The 26965-nt window shown below is 43.6% G+C and overlaps 1 protein-coding gene across 1 annotated transcript in view; it reads left to right on the top strand.

Annotated features, from left to right (window-relative positions):
• Positions 1-1133: 1133 nt before the first annotated feature.
• The window catches only part of LOC120064311 (inositol polyphosphate-4-phosphatase type I A-like), a 33110-nt gene continuing 7278 nt past the window's right edge, over positions 1134-26965 (top strand). The window contains exons 1-12 of the mRNA XM_039014797.1: positions 1134-1499; positions 1639-1683; positions 10503-10621; positions 11715-11831; positions 11947-12026; positions 12238-12346; positions 12726-12816; positions 15925-16072; positions 21187-21317; positions 23599-23703; positions 25867-25975; positions 26631-26814. Of these exons, the coding sequence (XP_038870725.1) occupies positions 1394-1499; positions 1639-1683; positions 10503-10621; positions 11715-11831; positions 11947-12026; positions 12238-12346; positions 12726-12816; positions 15925-16072; positions 21187-21317; positions 23599-23703; positions 25867-25975; positions 26631-26814 (1344 nt within the window). The 5' untranslated portion in view covers positions 1134-1393. The remainder of the gene's footprint in view (positions 1500-1638; positions 1684-10502; positions 10622-11714; positions 11832-11946; positions 12027-12237; positions 12347-12725; positions 12817-15924; positions 16073-21186; positions 21318-23598; positions 23704-25866; positions 25976-26630; positions 26815-26965) is intronic.

Here is a 26965-nt window from a genome sequence, read left to right as displayed (position 1 = left end):
GCTGAGCGGCCTTTCAGTTACGTCGATATAGGACTCGTTTTACTGTGGATATAGATACTTTTGTACCTGTTTCCTCCAGCATCTTCACAAGGTCCTTTGCTGTTGTTCTGGGATTGATTTGCACTTTTCGCACCAAACTATGTTCATCTTTAGGAGACAGAACACCTCTCCTTCCTGAGCGGTATGACGGCTGCATGGTTCCATTGTGTTTATTCTTGCGTACTATTGTTTGTACAGATGAACGTTGTACCTTCAGGCGTTTGAACTAGACTTGTGGAGGTCTACAATTTCTTTTCTGAGGACTTGGCTGATTTCTTTTGATTTTCCAATGATATCAAGCAAAGAGGCACTGAGTTTGAAGGTAGGCCTTGAAATACATCCACAGATACACCTCCAATTGACTCAAATTATGTCAATTAGCCTATCAGAAGCTTCTAAAGCCATGACATAATTTTCTGGAATTTTCCAAGCTGTTTAAAGGCACAGTCAACTTAGTGTATGTCAACTTCTGACCCACTGGAATTGTGATACAGTGAATGATAAGTGAAATAATCTGTCTGTAAACAATTGTTGGAAAAATGACTTGTGTAATGCACAAAGTAGATGGCCTAACTGACTTGCTAAAACTAAAGTTTGTTAACAAGAAATTTGTGGAGTGGTTGAAAAACTAGTTTTAATGACTCCAACCTAAGTGTATGTAAACTTCCGACTTCAACTGTATGTAGAAAAGTACCTCAAAATATGGTGGTGGATATTTTATGTTATGGGGCTATTTTGCTTCCACTGGTCCTGGAGCCCTAGATGTTTTTTTAAATTACTTGTTCTCTGAGCAATTGTATTAGTATAAAATAATATAGAGCATGCAATATAGCTTATTTTAGACTGTCTTTTTTGTTAATCTTTATCAAGAGTGCCAACATTTATGGACCTGACATATGTAGATGTAGAATTGACTAGAATAGCACATAGGAGATGCAGCTGTGTTGCATTGCCATTGTTCTATTCATGACACTCCTTAGCTACAGTGTATGTGCATCACCAGCGTAACAATACCTGATTAATTCAACTGAGAAGGGTAATATAGATGTCAAATAAAGATCAGGTGAAGTGTCCACTCCATCTATTCACTTTCTATGTTGACGTGGCTAATACCTTTGTTGTCATTCTCTCTCTCTCTCCCTCCAGCTCCACACTAAGAGTCCAGAGACTGAAGAGATAATCACACAGGAAAGGATCCTTCCAAAACACACATAGGGATCTGATCTGCAGAGAGTGTGTGTGTGTGTGTGAGGAGGACGTGTGGTATTTGTTCTTAACCCCCTCCACCCCTCCACTCCTTACCCAAAATCCCATTCTCCAACCTCCCTTACCCCCTGACCCTTAACCCCCAGCCATGATGTCGGGGAAGGGGAAGGCTAGCCCGCGTCACCGGCCATGGTCCGTGTACCGGGCTAACACCTTTGACCTCTCGGCTGAGATAATGGGGCTGACTCTGGCAGGTAAGGGCCATGTTACCATAGTTACCGTAGTAACAGTATTCCTGTATGTTTGCCCACTGAAAATAAGTATGTGCATAAACTTGCCTTTTTTGTCACTGTAGTTGTAAAAAATATATATAAATATCTTGTGTTCTTGTAGGTAACAGTCAGGACCCAGATGAGCCAGTGCTGGAGTTCAGCCTGGGTGAGTGATGTTGCTGAAATCCTTCTCACTCTGGTTCAATTGTCTTTGATATTTATAACAGTACCAGGGTTTCCGTTAGCGGTTAATAGCCGGCTTTTGTCCAGTTAAAAAAATTGAAAAGCCCATAAATAAAATTGCCGCTGGTCAATTGTCAGGGTCCCATTACGAAATTATGCTTTTTAGCCTATTCATTGATGGAAATACCAGTCGATGGAAATACATTTGACTGGTCATGCTTATCGGTCTATAGGTTAATTTGCATGATTTAATGGAATTAAATTGGCGCGTGTACAGTATATTTGTTGTGTATCTTATTTATCACACGCTGTCAGACAGCGCAAGAGCTGCTGCTGCAACATCTTGTGGTGCTTTCAAGACAACTGTAAACTCTGAAAACTACAAGGTCAAATCGTGATGTCAGTGATCTTCAGGTAGGAAAGTCGGCGCTCTAGAAAGAGGCCTGAATGTTTTAATACATATTATGAGGCATGTCTTAACTTTCTTCAAAGTAGCCATTTAGATCTCCTCTCTTTCTAAATTTGTAACTGATATTTTCAGCTCTGTCACATGAAACCACTTGAATGTGCAGTGCCCTTTTGACAACAGTGTGTTGCTGCTTATTGCATTATGGAATGAACACCCGCGCGTAGCCTACTGCCTTGTGCACATCGCTTATAATGTGAAGAAATAATAGTTTAGCAACATTTTAAGCTAAACGTTCTCATCTGTTACATCAGACTTTTGCTAGGCCAACTAGTTGTATGAATTATGAATCTGTCCCAGAGTTTGGAATAAACAATATCTTTCTCGACAAGCTGATCAATAGAATAAGTAGCCTAAACTTTTCTACTATAGTAGGTTGACATAGGCTAGTGATTTTGCTGTTTGTTACACGTGTTGTTGGCTGAGACAAAGTAAGTGTGGCGCCGAAGAACATGGCTGAGGTTTTACATTATCCCAACCAATTGTGCTATTTTGTTTGTTTTTTGAGTTTTGTGTAACTTATTTTTTTACTTATTGTGTACATAATGTTGCTGCTACCGTCTCTTATGACTGAAAATAACTTCTGGACATCAGAACAGCATCAGATATCCTGCTTTCACTGGAACAGACCCAGATCCCCGTCATTTGCTTGAAGAAAAGACGCAGGAAAAAGGGCCGTGGATCGGGCTGCCCAAGAGTAAACTCCCACTGCCATTCGTTCTTCTTGCTAACGTGCAATCACTGGAAAATAAAATTAATGATGTACGATTAAGATTATCCTACCAACGGGACATTAAAAACTGTAATATTTTATGTTTCACCGAGACGTGGCTGAACGACGATACGGATAATATAGAGCTGGCGGGATTTTCCATACACCGGCAGAACAGAGAAGCTACGTCTGATTAGACGAGGTGTGGGGGTGTGTGTCTATTTGTCAATAACAGCTGGTGTGCGATGTCTAATATTAAATAAGTCTCGAGGTATTGCTCGCCTGAGGTACCTTATGATAAGCTGTAGACCACTGTCACGCCCTGACCTTAGAGAGCCGTTTTATTTCTCTATTTGGTTAGGTCAGGGTGTGATGTGGGGTGGGCATTCTATGTGTTGTTTTCTATGTTTCTTTATTTCTATGTTTCGGCTGGGTATGGTTCTCAATCAGGGACAGCTGTCTATGGTTGTCTCTGATTGGGAATCATACTTAGGTAGCCCTTTTTCCCTCCTTTCAGTGTGGGTAGTTATCTTTGTTAGTGGCACTTAGTCCTGTAAGCTTCACGGTTGTTTTCTTCGTTTGTTGTTTTGTTGGCGACATTTTAAATAAAAAGGAAATGTACGCTCACAACGCTGCATTTTGGTCTTCTTCCAGCAACGGCCGTGACAACCACACTATCTACCAAGAGAGTCTCATCTATATTATTTGTAGCCGTCTATTTATCACCACAGAACGAAGCTGGCACTAAGACCGCTCTCAACCAACGCTATAAGGCCATAAGCAAAGAAGAAAATGCTCTCCCAGAAGCAGCGCTCCTAGTGGCCGGGGACTTTAATGCAGGCAAACTTATATCAGTTTTACCAAATTTTTACCAGCATGTCACATGTGCAACCAGAGGAAAAAAATCCTAGACCACTTTTACTCTACACACAGAGATGCATACAAAGCTCTCCCCCACCCTCCATTTGGCAAATCTGACCATAATTCTATCCTCCTGATTCATGCTTACCAGCAAAAACTAAAGCAAGAAGTACCAGTGATTCGCTCAATACGGAATTGGTCAGATGACACAGATGCTACACTACAGGACTGTTTTGCTAGCACAGACTGGAATATGTTCCGTGATTCATCCAATGCCATTGAGGAGTACACCACCTCAGTCATCCGCTTCATCAATAAGTGCATCGACGATGTCGTCCCCACTGTGACCATTCGTACATATCCCAACAAGAAGCCATGGATTACAGGCAACATCCGCACTGAGCTAAAGGCTAGAGCTGCCGCTTTCAAGGAGCGGGAGACTAATCCGGAAGTTTATAAGAAATCCCGCTATGCCCTCAGACGAACCATCAAACAAGCAAAGTGTCAATACAGGATTGATTTAATCCTACTACACCAGCTCTGACGCTCGTCAGATGTGGCAGGGCTTGAGATCTATCAATGACTACAAAGGGAACCCCAGATGCGAGCTGCCCAGTGACGCAAGCCTACCAGACGAGCTAAATGCCTTTTATGCTCGCTTCGAGGCAAGCAACACTGAAGCATGAACAAGAGCTCCAGCTGTTCTGGATGACTGTGTGATAATGCTCTCGGTAGCCAATGTGAACAAAACCTTTAAACAGGTCAACATTCACAAGCCGCTGGGCCAGACGGATTTCTGGACGTGTACTCAAAGCATGTGCGGACCACCTGTCAAGTGTCTTCATTGACATTTTCATCCTCTCCCTGACCGAGTCTGTAATACCTACATGTTTCAAGCAGACCACCATAGTCCCTGTGCCCAAGGAAGCGAAGATAACCTGCCTAAATGATTACCACCCCGTAGCACTCACATCAGTAGCCATGAAGTGCTTTGACAGGCTGATCATGAAGCTCATCATGAAGCTCATCACTAAGCTAAGGACTCTGGGACTAAACACCTCCCTCTGCAACTGGATCCTGGACTTCCTGACGGGCCACCCCCAGGTGGTAAGAGTAGGCAACAACATGTCTGCCACGCTGATCCTTAACACTGGGGCCCCTCAGGGGTGTGTACTTAGTCCCCTCCTGTACTCCCTGTTCACCCACGACTGCGTGGCCAAACACGACTCCAACACCATCATTAAGTTTGCTGACGACACAACAGTGGTAGGCCTGATCACCGACAACGATGAGACGGCCTATAGGGAGGAGGTCAGAGAACTGGCAGTGTGGTGCCAGCACAACAACCTCTCCCTCAATGTTTAAATTTTTTATTTCACCTTTATTTAACCAGGTAGGCCAGTTGAGAACAAGTTCTCATTTACAACTGCGACCTGTCCAAGATAAAGCAAAGCAGTGCGACAAAAACAACAACACAGAGTTACACATAAACAAACGTACAGTCAATAACACAATAGAAAAATCTATGTACAGTGTGTGCAAATGTAGAAGAGCAGGGAGGTAAGGCAATAAATAGACCATATAGGCAAAATTATTACAATTTAGCATTAACACTGGAGTGATAGATGTGCAGATGATGATGTGCAAGTAGAGATACTGGGGTGCAAAAGAGCAAGAGGATAAATAACAATATAGGGATGAGGTAGTTGGAAGTGCTATTTACAGATTGGCTGTGTACATGTACAGTGATCGGTAAGCTGCTCTGACAGCTGATGCTTAAAGTTAGAGAGGGAGATATAAGACTCCAGCTTCAGTGATTTTTGCAATTCGTTTCAGTCATTGGCAGCAGAGAACTGGAAGGAAAGGCGGCCAAAGTAAGTGTTGGCTTTGAGGATGACCAGTGAAATATACCTGCTGGAGCGTGTGCTACGGGTGGGTGTTGCTATGGTGACCAGTGAGCTGAGATAAGGCGGGGCTTTACCTAGCAAAGACTTACAGATGACCTGAAGCCAGTGGGTTTGGCGACGAATATGTAGTGAGGGCCAGCCAACGAGAGCATACAGGTCGCAGTGGTGGTTAGTATATGGGGCTTTGGTGACAAAACAGATGGCACTGTGATAGACTACATCCAGTTTGCTGAGTAGAGTGTTGGAGGCTATTTTGTAAATTACATCGCCAAAGTCAAGGATCGGTAAGATAGTTTGTTTACGAGGGTGTGTTTGGCAGCATGAGTGAAGGATGCTTTGTTTGTGAAATAGGAAGCCGATTCTAGATTTAATTTTGGATTGGAGATGCTTAGTGTGAGTCTGGATGGAGAGTTTACAGTCTAACCAGACACCTAGGTGTTTGTGACACCTCGGAGTGTGGTGTCAGGAAAATAACCTCACACTCAACGTCAACAAAACAAAGGAGATGATTGTGGACTTCAGGAAACAGCAGAGGGAGCACCCCCCTATCCACATCGACGGGACAGTAGCGGAGAGGGTAGTAAGTTTTAAGTTCCTCGGCGTACACATCACGGACAAACTGAATTGGTCCACCCACACAGACAGCATTGTGAAGAAGGCGCAACAGCACCTCTTCAACCTCAGGAGGCTGAAGAAATTTGGCTGGTACGGCAACTGCTCCGCCCACAACCGTAAGGCTCTCCAGAGGGTAGTGAGGTCTGCACAACGCATCACCGGGGGCAAACTACCTGCCCTCCAGGACACCTACACCACCCGATGCCACAGGAAGGCCATAAAGATCATCAAGGACAACAACCACCCGAGCCACTGCCTGTTCACCCCGCTATCATCCAGAAGGCGAGGTCAGTACAGGTGCATCAAAGCAGGGACCGAGAGACTGAAAAACAGCTTCTATCTCAAGGCCATCAGACTGTTAAACAGCCACCACTAACATTTAGTGGCCGCTGCCAACATACTGATTCAACTCCAGCCACTTTAATAATGGGAATTGATGGAAATGTATGTAAAAATGTATCACTAGCCACTTTAAACAATGCCACTTAATATAATGTTTACATACCCTACATTACTCATCTCATATGTATATGTATATACTGTACTTTATATCATCTACTGCATATTGCCATCTTTATGTAATACATGTAACACTAGCCACTTTAAACTATGCCACTTTATGTTTATATACCCTACATTACTCATCTCATATGTATATACTGTACTCTATACCATCTACTGCATCTTGCCTATGCCGTTCTGTACCATCACTCATTCATATATCTTTATGTACATATTCTTTATCCCTTTACACTTATGTGTGTATAAGGTAGTAGTTGTGGAATTGTTAGGTTAGATTACTCGTTGGTTATTACTGCATTGTCGGAACTAGAAGCACAAGCATTTCGCTACACTCGCATTAACATCTGCTAACCATGTGTATGTGACAAATAAGATTTGATTTGATTTGATTTGTAGTTGTCCACATATTCTAAGTCAGGACCATCCAGAGTTGTGATGCTAGTCGGGCGGGCGGGTGCGGGCAGCAATCAGTTGAAGAGCATGCATTTAGTTTTACTAGCATTTAAAAGCAGTTGGAGCCCACGGAAGTGTTGTATGGCATTGAAGTTCATTTGGAGGTTTGTTAACACAATGTCTAAAAAAGGGCCAGATGTATACAGAATGGTGTCGTCTGCATAGAGGTTGATCAGAGAATCACCAGCAGCAAGAGTGACATCATTGATGTATACAGAGAAAGAATCGGCCTGAGAATTTAACCCTGTAGCACCCCCATAGGGACAACAGGCCCTCCGATTTGACACACTGAACTGTATCTGAGAAGTAGTTGGTGAACCAGGCGAGGCAGTCATTTCAGAAACCAAGGCTATTGAGTCTGCAGATAAGAATGCAGTGATTGACAGAATCAAAAGCCTTGGCCAGGTTGATGAAGATGGCTGCACAGTACTGTCTTTTATCGATGGCGGTTATGATATCGTTTAGGACCTTGAGCGTGGCTGAGGTGCACCCATGACCAGCTCGGAAACCAGATCGCATAGTGGAGAATGTACGGTGTGATTCGAAATGGTTATCTGTTTGTTAACTTGGCTTTCAAAGATTTTGGGAAGGCAGGGCAGGATGGATATAGGTCTATAACAGTTTGGGTCTAGAGTGTCTCCCCTTTTGAGGAGGGGGATGACCGCAGCAGCTTTCCAATCTTTGGGGATCTCAGACCATACGAAAGAGAGGTTGAACAGGCTAGTAATAGAGGTTGCAACAATTTCAGCTGATCATTTTAGAAGAGAGGGTCCAGATTGTCTAGCCCAGCTGATTTGTAGGGATCCAGATTTTGAGGCTCTTTCAGAACATCAGCTGTCTGGATTTGGGTGAAGGAGAAGTGTGTGTGGGGGGGGGGGGGGGGGGGCTTGGGCAAGTTGCTGCAGGGGGTGCTGAGCTGTAGGACAGGGTAGGGGTAGCCTGGCCAGCCGTAGGAAAATGCTTATTGAAATTATTGATTATCGTAGATTTATCGGTGGTGACAGTGTTTCCTAGCCTCAGTGCAGTGGGCAGCTGGAAGGAGGTGCTCTTTTCTCCATGGACTTTACAGTGTCCCAAAACTTTCTGGAATTAGTGCTACAGGATGCAAATTTCTGTTTGAAATAGCTAGCCTTAGCTTTCCTAACTGACTGAGTATATTGGTTCCTGACTTCCCTGAAAAGTTGCATATCGCAGGGGGCTATTCGATGCTAATGCAGAACACCACAGGATGTTTTTGTGCTGGTCAAGGGCAGTCAAGTCTGGGGTGAACCAAGGGCTATATCTGTTCTTAGTTCTACATTTTTTGAATGGGGCATGCTTATTTAAGATGGCGAGGAAAGCATTTTTAAAGAGCAACCAGGCATCCTCTACTGACGGGATGAGGTCAATATCCTTCCAGGATACCCGAGCCAGGTCGATTAGAAAGGCCTGCTTGCTGAAATGTTTTAGGGAGCGTTTGATATTGATGAGGGGTGGTTGTTTGACCGCAGACCCATTACGCACGCAGGCAATGAGGCAGTGATCGCTGAGATCCTGGTTGAAGACAGCAGAGGCGTATTTTAATGTGAGCAAGACAAAGGAGCTGATCGTGGACTACAGGAAAAGGCGGGCCGAACAGGCCCCCATTAACATCGACGGGGCTGTAGTGGAGCGGGTCGAGAGTTTCAAGTTCCTTTGTGTCCACATCACCAACGAACTATCATGGTCCAAACATGCCAAGTCAGTCGTGAAGAGGGCACGACAAAACCTTTTACCCCTCAGAAGACTGAATAGATTTGGCATTGGTCCCCAGATTTTTACATTTACATTTTAGTCATTTTAGCAGACGCTCTTATCCAGAGCGACTTACAGTAGAGTGCATACATTTTATTACATTTTTACATACTGAGACAAGGATATCCCTACCGGCCAAACCCTCCCTAACCCGGACGACGCTATGCCAATTGTGCGTCGCCCCACGGACCTCCCGGTTGCGGCCGGCTGCGACAGAGCCTGGGCGCGAACCCAGCCCAGCCTGGGCGCGAACCCAGAGACTCTGGTGGCGCAGCTAGCACTGCGATGCAGTGCCCTAGACCACTGCGCCACCCGGGCGGCTGTAGATCCTCAAAAGGTTCTACAGCTGCACCATCGAGAGCATCCTGACCGGTTGCATCACCGCCTGGTATGGCAACTGCTCGGCATCTGACCATAAGGCGCTACAGAGGGTAGTGCGTACGGCCCAGTACATCACTGGGGCCAAGTTTACTGCCATCCATACTGCCATTAATTGTTCAGCAGTCTTATGGATTGGGGGTAGAAGCTGTTGAGGAGCCTTTTGGTCCTAGACTTGGCGTTCCGGGTACCGAAAACAGTTATAAACTGTTTTCTCTGCTACCACACGGCAAGCGGTACCCGGAACACCAAGTCTAGGACCAAAAGGCTCCTCAACAGCTTCTACCCCCAACCATAAGACTGCTGAACAATTAATAAAATCGCCACCGGACTATTTACATTGACCCCCCTCCATTTTGTACACTGCTGCTACTCACTGTTTATTATCTATGCAAAGTCACTTCACCTCCACCTACATGTACAAATTACCTCAACTAACCTGTACCCCGCACACTGACTCGGTATCGGTACCCGCTATATATAGCCTCGTTATTGTTTTTATTTTTTGTTACTTTTTATTATTATTTTTTACTTTAGTCTATTTGGGAAATATTTTCTTAACTCTTCTTGAACTGCACTGTTGGTTAAGGGCTTGTAAAGTAAGCATTTCACGGTCAGGTATACACTTGTTGTATTCGGCGCATGTGATAAGTAAAGTTTGATTTGATTTTAGTCTAACATTTTCAAAGTGCACATAAGAATTCGGTAATTCGGTAAGAAGGACCGCACATCATTGCATCCTAGACTTGTATGTTCTGTTAATAGGAATTACCATATTCTAAATTAGATTTATGTCATTCTGAGCACTGTGGGCGGACGCCCTAGTCAGGTTACGCACCCAATGCATATGGATCCGGTAAATTTCTTAAATGTCCTGTCAATTAAAATGTTGCCGGTCAAATGGAAACCCTGAACAGTACCCATTGATTCTTGAAGAATAAAGCTTATAAATGCCTTATTAGTTTAGTACAACTGTCTTATCATAACACAAAAAATAAAGTTGTATTACTCTGTCTATGAATTTGAGAGAGGTAACAAATTACATCCCTATTTTAGGGCCAGGATTGAGATGACAGATTTTGCCTTTAATGTTCACTTCCCTGTTGTACCCCCAGCGTGCAGTGAGCTGATCACCCCAGCATTGGACCGTAAACCGACCAGCTTTGTGGCGGTCAGCTGTACCACTCCTCCCCAGGCCTTCTGGACCAAACATGCTCAGACAGAGATCATAGAGGTAGAACCACACCCAGAGATGGGCAGTATTTCTGTTACATGTATTCAAAATACGTATTGAATTACTTCTGAACTACATTCTAATGTATTGTGTAACTTTTCTATACCGTTCTTTATATGGGTTCACAATTTTGTGGCCCCCTTTAACCCTGCATTGGTATCAGAAGGCTGATGGCACTAGGGTGTGATAAGAGTGTCTGCTAAATGACCTAAATGTAAATGTAAAAATGAACACTTGTAAAGCATTCTGGATATTATTATAATGAGCTCTGCCCCCAAAACAAGGCCAATAATAATTCCCAGTGTACTTTGCAATTTGTAACGTCAGGAGAATGATGGGTGTAGAGTCAGGCGCAGAGAGCAGAAGTTTCAAGGGAAAAAACGCTTTAATGTCCACAGTCAAACAGGAACAGGTACAAAAGGGGTGACGCCAAAACACAGGCGCAAACACAACCCAAAGACCACTGTGAAATAAACTGGACAGCGAAAACCCAAAATCAATAATCCACCTCCGACGTAACATGACAACCAAATAAGCCCGCACAAACACTAGCGGGCGAAACGAACCTAAATAGTACACCTCCCAAAACCCCAACAAGAAACAGGTGAAAACAATTAGACAAACATAAACGAAAAGGAAAAAGGGATCGGTGGCAGCTAGTAGACCGGCGACGACGACCGCCGAGCACCACCCGAACGGGAAGGGGAGCCACCTTCGGTAGTATTCGTGACACAATTGTTAATTTTTACATTTACATTTTGGTCATTTAGCAGAAACTCTTATCCAGAGCGACTTACAGTCAGTGAATTCAACTAAGGTGGATAAACAACCACATATCACAGTCATTGCAAGTACAATTTTTTTTTTACTGATAATGTTGTTTTAGTGAAGGAGTGTTCTTGCAAATTTCTCTCTCTCTCTCTCTCTCTCTCTCTCTCTCTCTCTCTCTCTCTCGCTCTCTTTCTCTCTCTCTCTCGTTCTCTCTCTCTCTTTCTCTCTCTCTCTCTCGTTCTCTCTCTCTCTCTTTCTCTCTCTCTCTTTCTCTCTCTCTCTCTCTCTCTCTCTCTCGTTCTCTCTCTCTCGTTCTCTCTAGGGTACTAGTAATCCTATCTATCTGAGCAGTATAGCATTCTTCCAGGACTCTCTGATCACTCAGCAGACCCAGGTCAAACTATCTGTGTACGACGTCAAGGACCGCTCCCAGGGCACGGTACGAAATATCACCCTCAAAAACTACTCCAACTCCCCCACTACAGTCAACTGCCCAAAACCTCACAACCTTCCAAACTCTTCAACCCCAAACTAATCAAACACTCCACTCCCAGATGTACCTGCTGGGGTCAGCCATGTTCCCTGTGAAGGAGCTGCTGCAGGACAAACACCACAGACTCCACCTAACCCTCAGGTAACACACACACACACACACACACACACACACACACACACACACACACACACACACACACACACACACACACACACACACACACACACACACACACACACACACACACACACACACTCACACAACCTCCACATACATCCTCAGCTATTGTTAAATAGTAGGGCATAAGAGCCTAAGTACTGTAGAGACACCTATTACTGTCTGTCCCCAGGTCAGCGGAGAACGAGCGCATGGGCAACATCACCATCATCGCCTGGCAGATAGAGGAGAGGAGGGAGCAGAGAGCCCCTGTCGCCCGGCAGGACACCATCAATGGCAGGGTGAGTGGCCTGGTCTGGTTCATACTGAGGAAGGAATACCGACTAAGGTCAAAACTTAGTAATAGCCATATTATCTGATTTGTTTGAAGATGGACCACAGAGTATGTACTGTAGACCTACTTTGTTAAATGTTTGTAGGATTATCTTTTGCACCTTTTCCCCTTTCCTGGCTTACCTGTCTGTGTTCAGATCACTGCCCGAGGCAAGCTAGGGACAGCCAAATTGCCTTCACTTGTTTGGTCAGTGGCCAAGAAGGACAAGGAGAAAGGTTAAATCCACACGGTAGAAATTCAGCCAGTCGGTTCAGGTTACTGTTCAAGTGAAGGGCATCCAGGATGAATCATACAATGAAGATGTCTGTTCCTTTTGTGTTTCTCAGATGGTTCTTCCAGTGGATGATAGCCTGACTGAGTCCGTGAACATCAGGGCCAAGTCTGCGTCTCTGTGCAAAGACACACTGCTGAAGGCTGGTGAGTGTGTGTTCCAGTGTGTGTCAGTGTGTGTTTCTCTATTGGCAAGTGTGTGTTTGTCTGAAAGGGCAATTCCGCCACTTTTCAACCTCATATTAATTATCTCCAGCACCAAAACAGTGTATGTGAAAACAGCACATTTCTATAATCTGTGGTTAAAAAGAAAACAAAGGTCCTAAAAAAATGCTTCTCTGTGACATCACAGGGTAGGATTAAAAGTAAAAAATAAAATAAAAAAACTGCAATTTTCAAAACCGGGAATGAGTTTCTAGCCAGAGGGAGGGTTTTGATTAAGACATTTTCACAGACAAGTTCAACCTTTCCTCGTGCCAGTCTGTAATCCCAACATATTTTAAACTGATCACCATTGTCCCTGTTCCCAAGAGCTCCAAGGTAACCTGTCTAAATGACTATCGCCCTTTAACACTTACATCTGTAATTATGAAATGCTATGATAGGCTGGTCATGATACACATCAACACCATCATCCCAGACACCCTAGACCCACTCCAATTTGCATACCGCCCCAACAGAACCACAGATGATGCCATCTCAATTGCACTTCACACTGCCCTCTCCCACCTGGACAAGAGGGGAAATACAGGGCCAACACAGTGCCCCTCAGGTGTGTGTGCTCAGTCCCAACACAGGTGTGTGTGCTTACCCCAACACAGGGCCCCTCAGGTGTGTGTGCTCAGTCCCCTCCTATACTCCCTGTTCACCCACGACTGCGTGGCCACGCACGACTACAACACCATCATCAAGTTTGCTGACGACATGATGGTGGTAGGCCTGATCACCGACAACGATGAGTCAGCCTACAGGGAGGAGGTCAGAGACTTTGATGCCAGGACATCAACCTCTCCCTCAATGTCAGTAAGACCAAGGAACTGATCGTGGACTATAAGAGAAAGAGGGGAGATCACGCCGCCATCCACATTGGCAAGGCTGTTGTGGAGTGGGTCGAGGGCTTTCCTTGGCGTCCACATCACTAAGGACTTAACATGGTCCACATACACCCCCCACAGCCGTGAAGCGGGCACGGCAGCACCTGTTCCTCCTCAGGAGGCTGAAAAGATTGGGCATGAGCCCTCAGATCCTTAAAAAGTCCTACAGCTGCACCATCAAGAGCATCTTGACTGGCTGCATCACCGCTTGGTATGGCAAATGCACCGCCGTTGATCTCAAAGCTTTACAGAGGGTGGTTCGGAGGGTCCAGTACATCACTGGCGGGGGGCAATTACTTTTTCACACAGGGGCATTGGATGTTGTATAACTTTGTTAATGAAGTAAATTAAATAAGTATGTAATTGTTGTGTATTTTTTCATTCAGGTTCCCTTCATGTAATAATAGGTTTTGGTTGAAGATCTGATAACATTCAGTATCATAAATATGAAAAAATAGAGAAAATTAGAAAGGGGCAAATACTTTATCATGACACTGTACATACACAATACACTCACACACACACACATTTACACTCATTTACTGCTGCTACTGTTCTTTATTTTACTATTATTATTATTATCTATCCTGATGCCTAGTCACTTTAGCCTGCTTTCATTTACATATCTATCTCAAATACCTTGTACCTCTGCACATTGATCTGGTACTGATACTTCCTGTATGTAGTGCCATTCTTGTGTATTTTATTTGATTCCTCTGTGTTACTATTTTATTTATATTTTAAGACTCTGCATCGTTATGAAGGGCTTGTAAGCAAGCATTTCACATTAAAGTCTACACCAGTTAGTATTCAGTGCGTGTAACAAATCAAATTTTATTTGATTTGATTCCCACGTCACCGTGAATCTCAGTGTTAAAAATTATTGTTTTTAAAATGTTTTAACTTTCGATGATGTCATCGGGTAGAACTTTTAAACTATTTCTGTTCTACAAAACATAGAAATGTGCTGTTTTCACATATGTAGTCACTGGTATTGTGCTGGAGATAATGAACATTTGGTTGAAAGTGTTGAAATTGCCCTTTAAGTGTGTGTTTAAATGAGATAGTATGTATGTCCTTCTCTATTCATAGCATACTCTTAGGTTCTAATTCTCAGAGTAAAAAACTCTACGGACACTATGAAAGCTTAACCAAGTTTAATTCTTCCCAGAAGATCAGTACAGCTGCATTCATACAAAACATGTTTCCACCAACACAAGTATATATACTCCAATTTAGATGCACTCCTCCTTCTCTCCAACCCTTACATCTGTTATGGTTCGACAGGAAGACGAAGTGATGGGGTAATAAACTGTTCCTCCTTCCTTAAGGTGACCTGACCTGACCTGACCTCAACCCCTTTGATGCCTAATCCAAAGTTCTCCACCCATATCACCTATAGCACTCCCTTAAAAGCCTCCCCTCTACCCAGCCCATTCCAAAGCCATCTGGCTCCTACAGATAACCATTTAACTTCTGATGTAAAAACCAGTCTCTATCACTCATCAGATACTATAGTATTACTTCTGATGTATCATGTCTCTAGTATAACAATGTTAAACAAAGTTAAACAAAGTTTAACCCAGAATCTAACAATACATAAAGTTTACAGATTTAGGAATTATGACTGACTGACACACTGTATCCCACTGCTGGCTTGCATTTGAAGTTAAGCAGGGTTGGTCCTGGTCGGTGGTCACTGGATGGTAGATCAAATGCTGCTGGAAGTGGTATTGGAGGGCCAGTAGGAGGCACTCTTTCCTCTGATCTAAAAAAAAATATCCCAATGTCCCAGGGCAGTGATTGGGGACATTGCCCTGTGTAAGGTGCTGTCTTTCGGATGGGATGTTAAATGGGTGTCCTGACTCTCTGTGGTCACTAAAGATCCCATGGCGCTTATTGTAAGAGTAGGGGTGTTAACCCTGGTGTCCTGGCTATATTCCCAATCTGGCCCTCATACCATCATGGCCACCTAATCCCCAGCTTCCAATTGGCTCATTCCTCTCCCCTGTAACAATTCCCCAGGTTGTTGCTGTAAATGGGATTGTGTTCTCAGTCAACTTACCTGGTAAAATAAGGGTTAAATCAAATAAATGCATTTAATACATTTTGATTTGAATGATTAATTGATGTATTGACTAGTGTTTTGCTGTGTTGTCAGTGTTTGGGGGCACCATGTCTCGTATGTACCGTTTCCCCACCACGGATGGGAACCACCTACGTATCCTGGAGCAGATGGCTGAGAGTGTCCTCTCTCTACACATCCCTCGGCAGTTTGTCAAACTACTGCTGGAGGAGGACGCTGTCAGGTACGCTGCTATACACTGTTAAAATGAAGTGCTTTGTAACACCAAAACTAATTGCAACTGAGCTGCCACCAAGGTGAAGGAGACTAAAGAGTAACTCTGCTGGAGTATTAAAACACATCATCCTGGGAGGTTTTTAAACATTACATGACGTGTGTAACAAACCAAATTAAATGTTATTTGTCACATGCGCTAAATAGAACAGAATAGAACCTTAATGTGAAATGCTTACTTACAAGCCCCTAACCAACAATGCAGTTCAATAAATAGAGTTAAGAAAATATTTACAAAATAAACTAAAGTCAGGATGCTCTCGATGGTGCAACTGTATAACCTTTTGAGGATCTGAGGACCCATGCCAAATCTTTTCAGTTTCCTGAGGGGGAAAAGCTGTTGTCATGCCCTCTTCACGACTGTCCTGGTGAGTTTGGACCAGGATACATTGTTGGTGATTTGGACACCAAGGAACTTGAAACTCTTTACCCGCTCCACTACAACCCCCTCGATGTGAATGGGGGCGTGTTCTGCCCTCCTTTTCCTGTTGTCCACGATCAGCTCGTTTGTCTTGGTCACACTTTTGGAGAGGTTGTTGTCCTGGTACAACACTGACAGGTCTCTGACCTCCTCCCTATAGGCTGTCTCATCGTTGTCGGTGATCAGGCCTACCACTGTTGTGTCATCAGCAAACTTAATTAATGGTGGTGTTGGAGTCGTTGGTGAACAGGGAGTACAGGAGGGGACTAAGCACGCACACCTGATGGGCCCCTGTGTTGAGGTTCAGCGTGGCAGATGTGTTGTTACCTACCCTCATCACCTGGGGATGGCCCATCAAGAAGTCCAGGATCCAGTTGCAGAGGGAGGTGTTTAGTCCCAGGATCCTTAGCTTAGTGATGAGCTTTGTGGGCACTATGGTGTTGAATGCTGAGCTGTAGTCAATGAACAGCATTCTAACATAGGAGTTCCTTTTGTCCAGGTGGGAAAGGGCAGTGTGGAGTGTGACTGAGATTGCGTCAACTGTGGATATGTTGGGGCGGTATGCGAATTGGAGCGGGTCTGAGGTTTCCGGGATGATGGTGTTGATGTGAGCCATGAACAGCCTTTCAAATAACTTCATGGCTACCAACGTGAGTGCTACTGGGCGTTAGTCATTTAGGCAGGTTACCTTCAAATTCTTGGGCACAGGGACTATGGTGGTCTGCTTGAAACACTTGCCAGTGGGTCCGCGCATGCTCTGAGTACACACTCTGGTAATCCGTCTGGCCCAGCGGCTTTGTGAATGTTGACCAGTTTAAAGTTCTTGCTCACATCGGCTACGTAAGGCGTGATCACACAGTCGTACGGAACAGCTGGTGCTCTCATGCATGCTTCAGTGTTGCTTGCCTCGAAGCGAGCATAGAAGGCATTTAGCTCGTCTGGTAGGCTTGCGTGAACTGGGCAGCTTGCGGCTGTGTTTCCCTTTGTAGTCCGTAATTGTTTGCAAGCCCTGCCACATCCGACGAGCGTCAGAGCCGGTGTAGTAGGATTCAATCTTAGTCCAGTAGTGGCGCATTGCCTGTTTGATGGTTCGATTGAGGGCATAGCGGGATATCATATAAGCGTCCGGATTAGTGTCCCGCTCCTGAAAGATAAAGCTATAGCCTTTAGCTCGGTGCGGATGTTGCCTGTAATCCATGGCTTCTGGTTGGGATATGTACATATGGTCACTGTGGGACGACGTTGTCATTGCACTTATTGATGAAGCTGGTGACTTAGGTGGTATACTCCTCAATGCCATTGGATGAATCACGGAATATATTCCAGTCTGTGCTAGCAAAACAGTCCTGTAGTGTAGCATCCGTGTCATCTGACCACTTCCGTATTGAGCGAGTCACTGGTACTTCCTGCTTTAGTTTTTGCTGGTAAGCATGAATCAGGAGGATAGAATTATGGTCAGATTTGCCAAATCGAGGGCGAGGGAGAGCTTTGCACATGTGACATGCTGGTAGAAATTAGGTAAAACGGATTTAAGTTTGCCAGTATTAAAGTCCCCGGCCAATAGGAGCGCCGCTTCTGGATGAGCATTTTCTTGTTTGCTTATGGCCTTATATAGCTCGTTGAGTGTGGTCTTAGTGCCAGCATCGATTTGTGGTGGTAAATGACGGCTACGAATAATATAGATGAGAACTCTCTTGGTGGATAGTGTGGTCTACAGCTTATCATGAGGTACTCTACCTCAGACAAGCAATACCTAGAGACTTCTTTAATATTAGACATCGCCCACCAGCAGTTATTGACAAATACACACCACAGCCCCTCATCTTACCAGACGTAGCCTCTCTCTTCTCCCAATGCGCGGAAAACCCAGCCAGCTCTATATTATCCATGTCATCGTTCAGCCACGACTCTGAAACATAAGATATTACAGTTTTTAATGTCCCGTTGGTAGGATAGTCTCGACCGTAGATCATCAAGTTTGTTTTCCAGTGATTGCACGTTGGCCAATAGAACAGATGGTAATGGCGATTTACTCACTCGCCTACGAATCCTAACAAGGCACCCCGACCTTTTTCCTTGGTATCTCCGCCTTTTCTTCACGCTAATAATGGGGATTTGGGCCTGTTCTCCGGAAAGCAGTATATTCTTCCCGTCTGACTCATTAAAGAAAAAATCTTCCTCCAGTTCGATGGTTGCTGTTCTGATGTCCAGAAGCTCTTTTCGGTCAAAACAGATGGTAGCAGCAACTTTATGTACAAAATAAGTTACAAACAATGCGGAAAAACAAACAAAATAGCACAGTAGTTAGGAGCCCGTAAATCTACAGCCATCCCCTCCAGCGCCATTATTACATTATTATTACACCACTTAATAATAAAGCGTTGAGCAACACCTTGCCAGGGACTGGGAGCATATACAGTACCAGTCAAAAGTTTGGACACACCTACTCATTCAAGGGTTTTTCTTTATTTTTACTATTTTCTACATTGTAAAAACTATCGAATAACACATAGTGTGCAAAGCTGTCATCAAGGCAAAGGGTGGCTAATTTGAAGAATCTCAAATATAAAATATATTTTGATTTGTTTAACACTTTTTTGGGATACTACATGATTCCATGTGTGTTATGTCATAGTTTTGATGTCTTCACTATTATTATACAATATAGAAAATAGTAAAATAAAGAAAAAAACCTTGAATCAGTACAACATTTGACTGGTACTGTACATGTTCATTTAGTGTTTTGATGCTCCCTTTGACATGCACTGAAACCCCAAAAAGTGTTTTCACAACATTCTCTTAAAAACACCAATATTCAGATTGAAGAACCACTTTGGGTTTTTGAGAGTACAGTCATGGCCAAAAGTTTTGAGAATGACATAAATATTAATTTTCACAAAGTCTGCTGCCTCAGTTTGTATGATGGCAATTTGCATATGCTCCAGAATGTTATGAAGAGTGATCAGATGAATTGCAATTAATTGCAAAGTCCCTCTTTGCCATGCAAATGAACTGAATCCCCCCAAAACATTTCTACTGCATTTCAGCCCTGCCACAAAGGACCAGCTGACATCATGTCAGTGATTCTCTCGTTAACACAGGTGTGAGTGTTGACGAGGACAAGGCTGGAGATCACTCTGTCATGCTGATTGAGTTCGAATAACAGACTGGAAGCTTCAAAAGGAGGTGGTGCTTGGAATCATTGTTCTTCCTCTGTCAATCATGGTTACCTGCAAGGAAACACGTGCCGTCATCATTGCTTTGCACAAAAAGGGCGTCAAAGGCAAGGATATTGCTGCCAGTAAGATTGCACCTAAATCAACCATTTATTAGATCCTCAAGAACTTCAAGGAGAGCGGTTCAATTGTTGTGAAGAAGGCTTCAGGGCGACCAAGAAAGTCCAGCAAGCGCCAGGACCGTCTCCTAAAGTTGATTCAGCTGCGGGATCGGGGCACCACCAGTACAGAGCTTGCTCAGGAATGGCAGCAGGCAGGTGTGAGTGCATCTGCACGCACAGTGAGGTGAAGACTTTTGGAGGATGGCCTGGTGTCAAGAAGAGCAGCAAAGAAGCCACTTCTCTCCAGGAAAAACAACAGGGACAGACTGATATTCTGCAAAACGTACAGGGATTGGCCTGCTGAGGACTGGGGTAGTCATTTTCTCTGATGAATCTCCTTTCCAATTGTTTGGGGCATCAGGAAAAAAGCTTGTCCGGAGAAGACAAGGTGAGCGCTACCATCAGTCCTGTGTCATGCCAACAGTAAAGCATCCTGAGACCATTCATGTGTGGGGTTGCTTCTCAGCAAAGGGAGTGGGCTTACTCACAATTTTGCCTAAGAACACAGCCATGAATAAAGAATGGTACCAACACATCCTCCGAGAGCAACTTCTCCCAACCATCCAGGAACAGTTTGGTGACGAACAATGCCTTTTCCAGCATGATGGAGCACCTTGCCATAAGGCAAAAGTGATAACTAAGTGGCTTGGGGAACAAAACAATGATATTTTGGGTCCATGGCCAGGAAACTCCCCAGACCTTAATCCCATTGAGAACTTGTGGTCAATCCTCAAGAGGCGGGTGGACAAACAAAAACCCACAAATTCTGACAAACTCCAAGCATTGATTATGCAAGAATGGGCTGCCTTCAGTCAGGATGTGGCCCAGAAGTTAATTGACAGCATGCCAGGGCGGATTGCAGAGGTCTTGAAAAAGAAGGGTCAACACTGCAAATATTGACTCTTTGCATCAACTTCATGCAATTGTCAATAAAAGCCTTTGACACTTATGAAATGCTTGTAATTATACTTCAGTATTCCATAGTAACATCTGACAAAAATATCTAAAGCCACTGAGGCAGCAGACTTTGTGAAAATGTATATTTGTGTCATTCTCAAAACTTTTGGCCACGACTGTACTGCTATTGTTTTAAAACAATTTCTGTGTATCAGAACACTTACATTGGGTCTACATTCAAACACCCTCCAAACACCAGATCTCAGGTTAGGTGCACTACTTTACATGGTTTCATTACACAATAATGGTGTTTTGAGTCTTTTTACTTTTACAGTGTGTGTGTGTGTGTGTGTGTGTGTGTGTGTGTGTGTGTGTGTGTGTGTGTGTGTGTGTGTGTGTGTGTGTGTAGGGTGTGTGAACTGGAGGAGTTGGGGGAGTTGTCTCCATGTTGGGAAAACCTGAGGAGGGAGATTATTGCTCAGTACCAGACCATCATCCTCACCTACCAGGAAACCATCGGTGACCTACACGAATATAAAGGTTAGCGCCATACTTTATAGAACATTACACCAACATACCAGAAAACATAACAATCCTGCTAGACTGCACCTAAACATTTTAAAACATATTACTAATATCAGTTGTTAGTAACCTCAAGAACAACACCGCAATCAGTGGCGATTTTAGCATGTAAATCTTGGGGGGGGGGGGGATCAAAAGTGGTATGCATGCCAGCAAAACCATTACACAACACAACACTAAACAATACATTAACTGCACTAAAACGGTGACAAACGGTGCCCACAAACAGTCTAAATAAAGCTGTTCTAACAGCAGTCCCAACATCTTACCACTGCTACACCTGGCTATCAGCGGAGCCTTGTCTGGCAGTGAAACAGTTCATTAGGCCTCATTTACTGCCTTTTAAAAAACATATCTGATAGGGCTGACAAATGTGGTTTCTAATGACAATTAAGATGAACAAACTATGGCATAAGGGGACTACAAGCGGATAAGAGGCAATCCCTTATTTCGATTAAGACATTCATGAGCGAGCTAGGACGGACGTCGTCAATATAACTATTTGTTCAGCACTTTTGAAATGTACACCAACATAATTCAAAACATGGGCTGTTCTTACAGTGTTCTCCCTGTTCAACAAGTCAGAACTGTAGGATAAATAAAGGGGGCATATAAGCAGACAATGAAAGCTCTTACAATATTTGATGATTACATTTCTCTAAAACAGGTTATAGGCTACATGTGTACCACCAAGTCAGAACAGTAGGTGAAATTAAGAGGCGTAAATAGAGCAAATTAATAGGGTGAGGCCCATGGGCTACTAACAGCTTACTACACAACATACACTTAGTATTACTTTATTAGCTACAGCATACATATCTCCCTGGCATATTACATAATTTATGCAGTAGCATACAGTACAATACATTTTTGGACTCACCTTGTGATGTGCTCACTTGAACAGGAAGGTGGCGCAGAGGTCCTTCGTGGGAAAATGTTGTCATCAAAGTCTGGTATTCTCTGGATTTATGGTGCTTTCAAAACAACTGGCAACTCGAAAAAAAAAAAAAAAAATGTTGAAAAAATACATGATGACGTCATTGATCTTCAGGTCGTAGCTCTAGAAAGAGGCCGGATTTACAAGTCCGAGTTTAAAATGTATTTTCTCAGTCAGAGCTCGTTTATTTCCAACTTCCCAGTTGTCTTGAACTCACTGAAGTCACGTTGTCGCAATACGAGTTAACAGTTGTTTGGAGCGCAGCACAAATCATGCTTCATTGACAGCATGGCCCATGTTGAATGTTTATCATTTTAAACTTGGAAAAGAGACACTTAATCCCAGATTTGGGACCACACACCCACTCCACTGAATAGCAGGCTAGTGATTGCTTTGCAATTTTTGCAGTTAGCCACTGTCACTGATTCCTTCCAAACCACTCATTGTTGAATTTGCGATTTCCAACTTGTTGTGTAATGTTTATGTCCAATGGCCGATGAGCACTGATACGTTTTATCTATCATTTCTCTTCATTAAGACAAGGATTAAAAAGGATTTGCCAGTAGATTGTCGACTTGATTCATGATGATGACTGCTAGCTAAGATTTTGAAAGTATTATGTTGACATGATCAGTCCAATCAAAGCTATTGTACATATGAAGTGATTTGACGTCATTTTATCTGTGGCCAATGATCTTGAGCCTTCTTGGATGGGCACTTCTAATATAACTCTATGGCATCACCCAAGGGGCTAGAATATTCTAGCTCTCCCCTTAGACTTGGCGGTGACGTAGTTTCCCCATGAGTGACAGAACACTGAGCCAATCAAGGCGCAACACTCCGTATTTTCTGCTGGTTTGCCCCACCACAGAAAGCACTGAGATAGACTGAAACACCTGCATTTTGGAGCTGCCTTTGCCCAACCTGCCCTGAATGACGGGTCGCCCCTGACTACAATGATTAGCCCTATAAATGGCATGCCAAATTCATGGTATTTTATATGAACTTTTACATTTGGTCATCTAACATATTCATAACATAAATAAAAAAGACTATGTCCAAATGTTAAAGTTTATATAAAATATAATGAATTTGGCGTACAATTTATAGGGCTATGCAATGACATGCAATGACATGTCACTACAGATATATCAGAAACCTGCTACATTAGCACTGTTAGCACTATAATATAATATTTAAAATCACTAATGCGTCAGTAACATACAGAAAGAGACCATCAGCAACATGCAAAAGTACAATAGTTGGCATCATCATAACATATCCATCCTACTCCTCTTCCAGGTCCCTCCTTTAAGTCCAGTACTCTGAAAGCAGATAAGAAGCTGGAGTTTATCCCCACTAACCTACACGTCCAGAGGATGAGAGTACAAGGAGAGTCTGGCTATGGTAGGGGACCTGTTATATCTATCAGTCTCTATGGTAGGGGACCTGTCATATCTATCAGTCTCTATGGTAGGGGACCTGTTATATCTATCAGTCTCTATGGTAGGGGACCTGTCATATCTATCAGTCTCTATGGTAGGGGACCTGTCATATCTATCAGTCTCTATGGTAGGGGACCTGTCATATCTATCAGTCTCTATGGTAGGGGACCTGTCATATCTATCAGTCTCTATGGTAGGGGACCTGTCATATCTATCAGTCTCTATGGTAGGGGACCTGTTATATCTATCAGTCTCTATGGTAGGGGACCTGTCATATCTATCAGTCTCTATGGTAGGGGACCTGTTATATCTATCAGTCTCTATGGTAGGGGACCTGTCATATCTATCAGACTCTATGGTAAGGGACCTGTTATATCTATCATACTCTATGGTAGGGGACCTGTCATATCTATCAGACTCTATGGTAGGGGACCTGTCATATCTATCAGTCTCTATGGTAGGGGACCTGTTATATCTATCAGTCTCTATGGTAGGGGACCTGTCATATCTATCAGACTCTATGGTAGGGGACCTGTTATATCTATCAGACTCTATGGTAGGGGACCTGTCATATCTATCAGACTCTATGGTAGGGGACCTGTTATATCTATCAGACTCTATGGTAGGGGACCTGTCATATCTTTCAGTCTCTATGGTATGGGACCTGTCATATCTATCAGACTCTATGGTAGGGAACCTGTTATATCTATCAGTCTCTATGGTAGGGGACCTGTTATATCTATCAGTCTCTATGGTAGGGGACCTGTCATATCTATCAGACTCTATGGTAGGGGACCTGTTATATCTATCAGACTCTATGGTAGGGGACCTGTCATATCTATCAGACTCTATGGTAGGGGACCTGTTATATCTATCAGACTCTATGGTAGGGGACCTGTCATATCTTTCAGTCTCTATGGTAGGGGACCTGTCATATCTATCAGACTCTATGGTAGGGGACCTGTTATATCTATCAGTCTCTATGGTAGGGGACCTGTCATATCTATCAGACTCTATGGTAGGGGACCTGTTATATCTATCAGACTCTATGGTAGGGGACCTGTTATATCTATCAGTCTCTATGGTAGGGGACCTGTCATATCTATCAGTACTCTATGGTAGGGGACCTGTCATATCTATCAGACTCTATGGTAGGGGACCTGTTATATCTATCAGACTCTATGGTAGGGGACCTGTCATATCTATCAGTCTCTATGGTAGGGGACCTGTCATATCTATCAGTCTCTATGGTAGGGGACCTGTTATATCTATCAGACTCTATGGTAGGGGACCTGTCATATCTATCAGACTCTATGGTAGGGGACCTGTCATATCTATCAGACTCTATGGTAGGGGACCTGTTATATCTATCAGACTCTATGGTAGGGGACCTGTTATATCTATCAGTCTCTATGGTAGGGGACCTGTTATATCTATCAGTCTCTATGGTAGGGGACCTGTTATATCTATCAGACTCTATGGTAGGGGACCTGTCATATCTATCAGACTCTATGGTAGGGGACCTGTCATATCTATCAGACTCTATGGTAGGGGACCTGTTATATCTATCAGTCTCTATGGTAGGGGACCTGTTATATCTATCAGACTCTATGGTAGGGGACCTGTCATATCTATCAGACTCTATGGTAGGGGACCTGTTATATCTATCAGTCTCTATGGTAGGGGACCTGTCATATCTATCAGACTCTATGGTAGGGGACCTGTTATATCTATCAGACTCTATGGTAGGGGACCTGTTATATCTATCAGACTCTATGGTAGGGGAACCTGTTATATCTATCAGTCTCTATGGTAGGGGACCTGTCATATCTATCAGTCTCTATGGTAGGGGACCTGTTATATCTATCAGTCTCTATGGTAGGGAACCTTATATATCTGTCAGTCTCTATGTCCTTTATATCCATCATTATATCCATCTGGTTCAATGTAATTCTCCACAGCAAGCATGTTTATATCTGTCTAAAAGTGCTCTCTACCCCTTCAACTCCCTCTCCTCTCCCTCCTCCTCCCTCTCTCCCATCTCTCCTCTCCCTCCTCCCTCTTCCTCCCTCCTTCTCCCTCTCATCTCCCTCCTCCCTCCATCTCCCTTCCTCTCCTCTCCCAGACAGGACCTATGACGTAGTGACTATAGGTGCCCCAGCAGCCCACCACCAAGGCTTTAAGCACTGTGGTCTTCGGAAACTCATCCACAAGTTTGAGGAGGCTAGGAAACAGTGAGACCATATTTTCTTGAGCGTATGGTTGGGGGACCAGAACAGCGTTTTGAATCATTTGTACACTGCAAATTCACCACAAAACGCACAAACAAATATAGTATTTGACAAAAAAATGTTTTTAACCTTTATTGTATTGGAATATGATCACATATGCCTCTTTATTTATGCATGGGAATATTTGGGAACAGATTTCCTAAATTAAAATAACTTTGAGCTGATTTCCTGGTGATTTTACAGTCTTTTATGTCCAACACCGAAAATGTGTATTAATATTTATTTGCTTAGAAAACTTGGGAAGCCAAATAAAATCAATTGGGGCTGTCAATTGGGAAACCCTGCTATAGAAACATCAGTTCATGATTTAATTGTTATCATTCATTTAGATTTCTAACCTTTGATTGAAATGTCTCCTTTTTGCTTGCTTTCTGATCAGCGCGTATGAGGAGGAATGGTGAGATCTGTCACCTGCTCCGTTTATGTGTGCAGTCTCAGTGGATATGTTTGTTTGTGTTCTGTATTACATCATTTTAAACCAGCACATTTTCACCCTGATCTCTCGCTCTCATTCTCTCATTCTCTCTCACTTTCTTTCTCTCCCTCTCCCTCTCACACACACATACACACACACATATAAACACACACCTACAAGCAGTGCTGGGTCTGGCTCTAAGCCGGTGGCCTACCTGCCTCAGGACGTGGTAAGAGCGAAGGAGCTGATTGGTCAGATCAACACCTTGAAGACCCAGGTGTGCTACTACACCGAACGTTTGTCCCGCGCTGCCAAGGAACGCTCAGCCAACGCTCTGGAAAGAACCCTCGCCATCCTCTCTGAGAAGGTATGAGAGGGGTAGAGAGGGAGGCAGGCGGGGAGAGAGAAGGAGGGAGGGGGAAGACAGAGGGGAGAGAAGCATTGAAACATATATCTATCTATACAATCAATATGTATTTCACTGTATTAATACACACTATTATATATCCCTTGTCTCC

The sequence above is a fragment of the Salvelinus namaycush genome, chromosome 19, assembly GCF_016432855.1.
Source record: "Salvelinus namaycush isolate Seneca chromosome 19, SaNama_1.0, whole genome shotgun sequence".
Taxonomy (NCBI): Eukaryota; Metazoa; Chordata; class Actinopteri; order Salmoniformes; family Salmonidae; genus Salvelinus; species Salvelinus namaycush.
The sequence above is the reverse complement of the archived record's forward strand: the minus strand, read 5'-3'. Positions and strand labels throughout refer to the sequence as shown.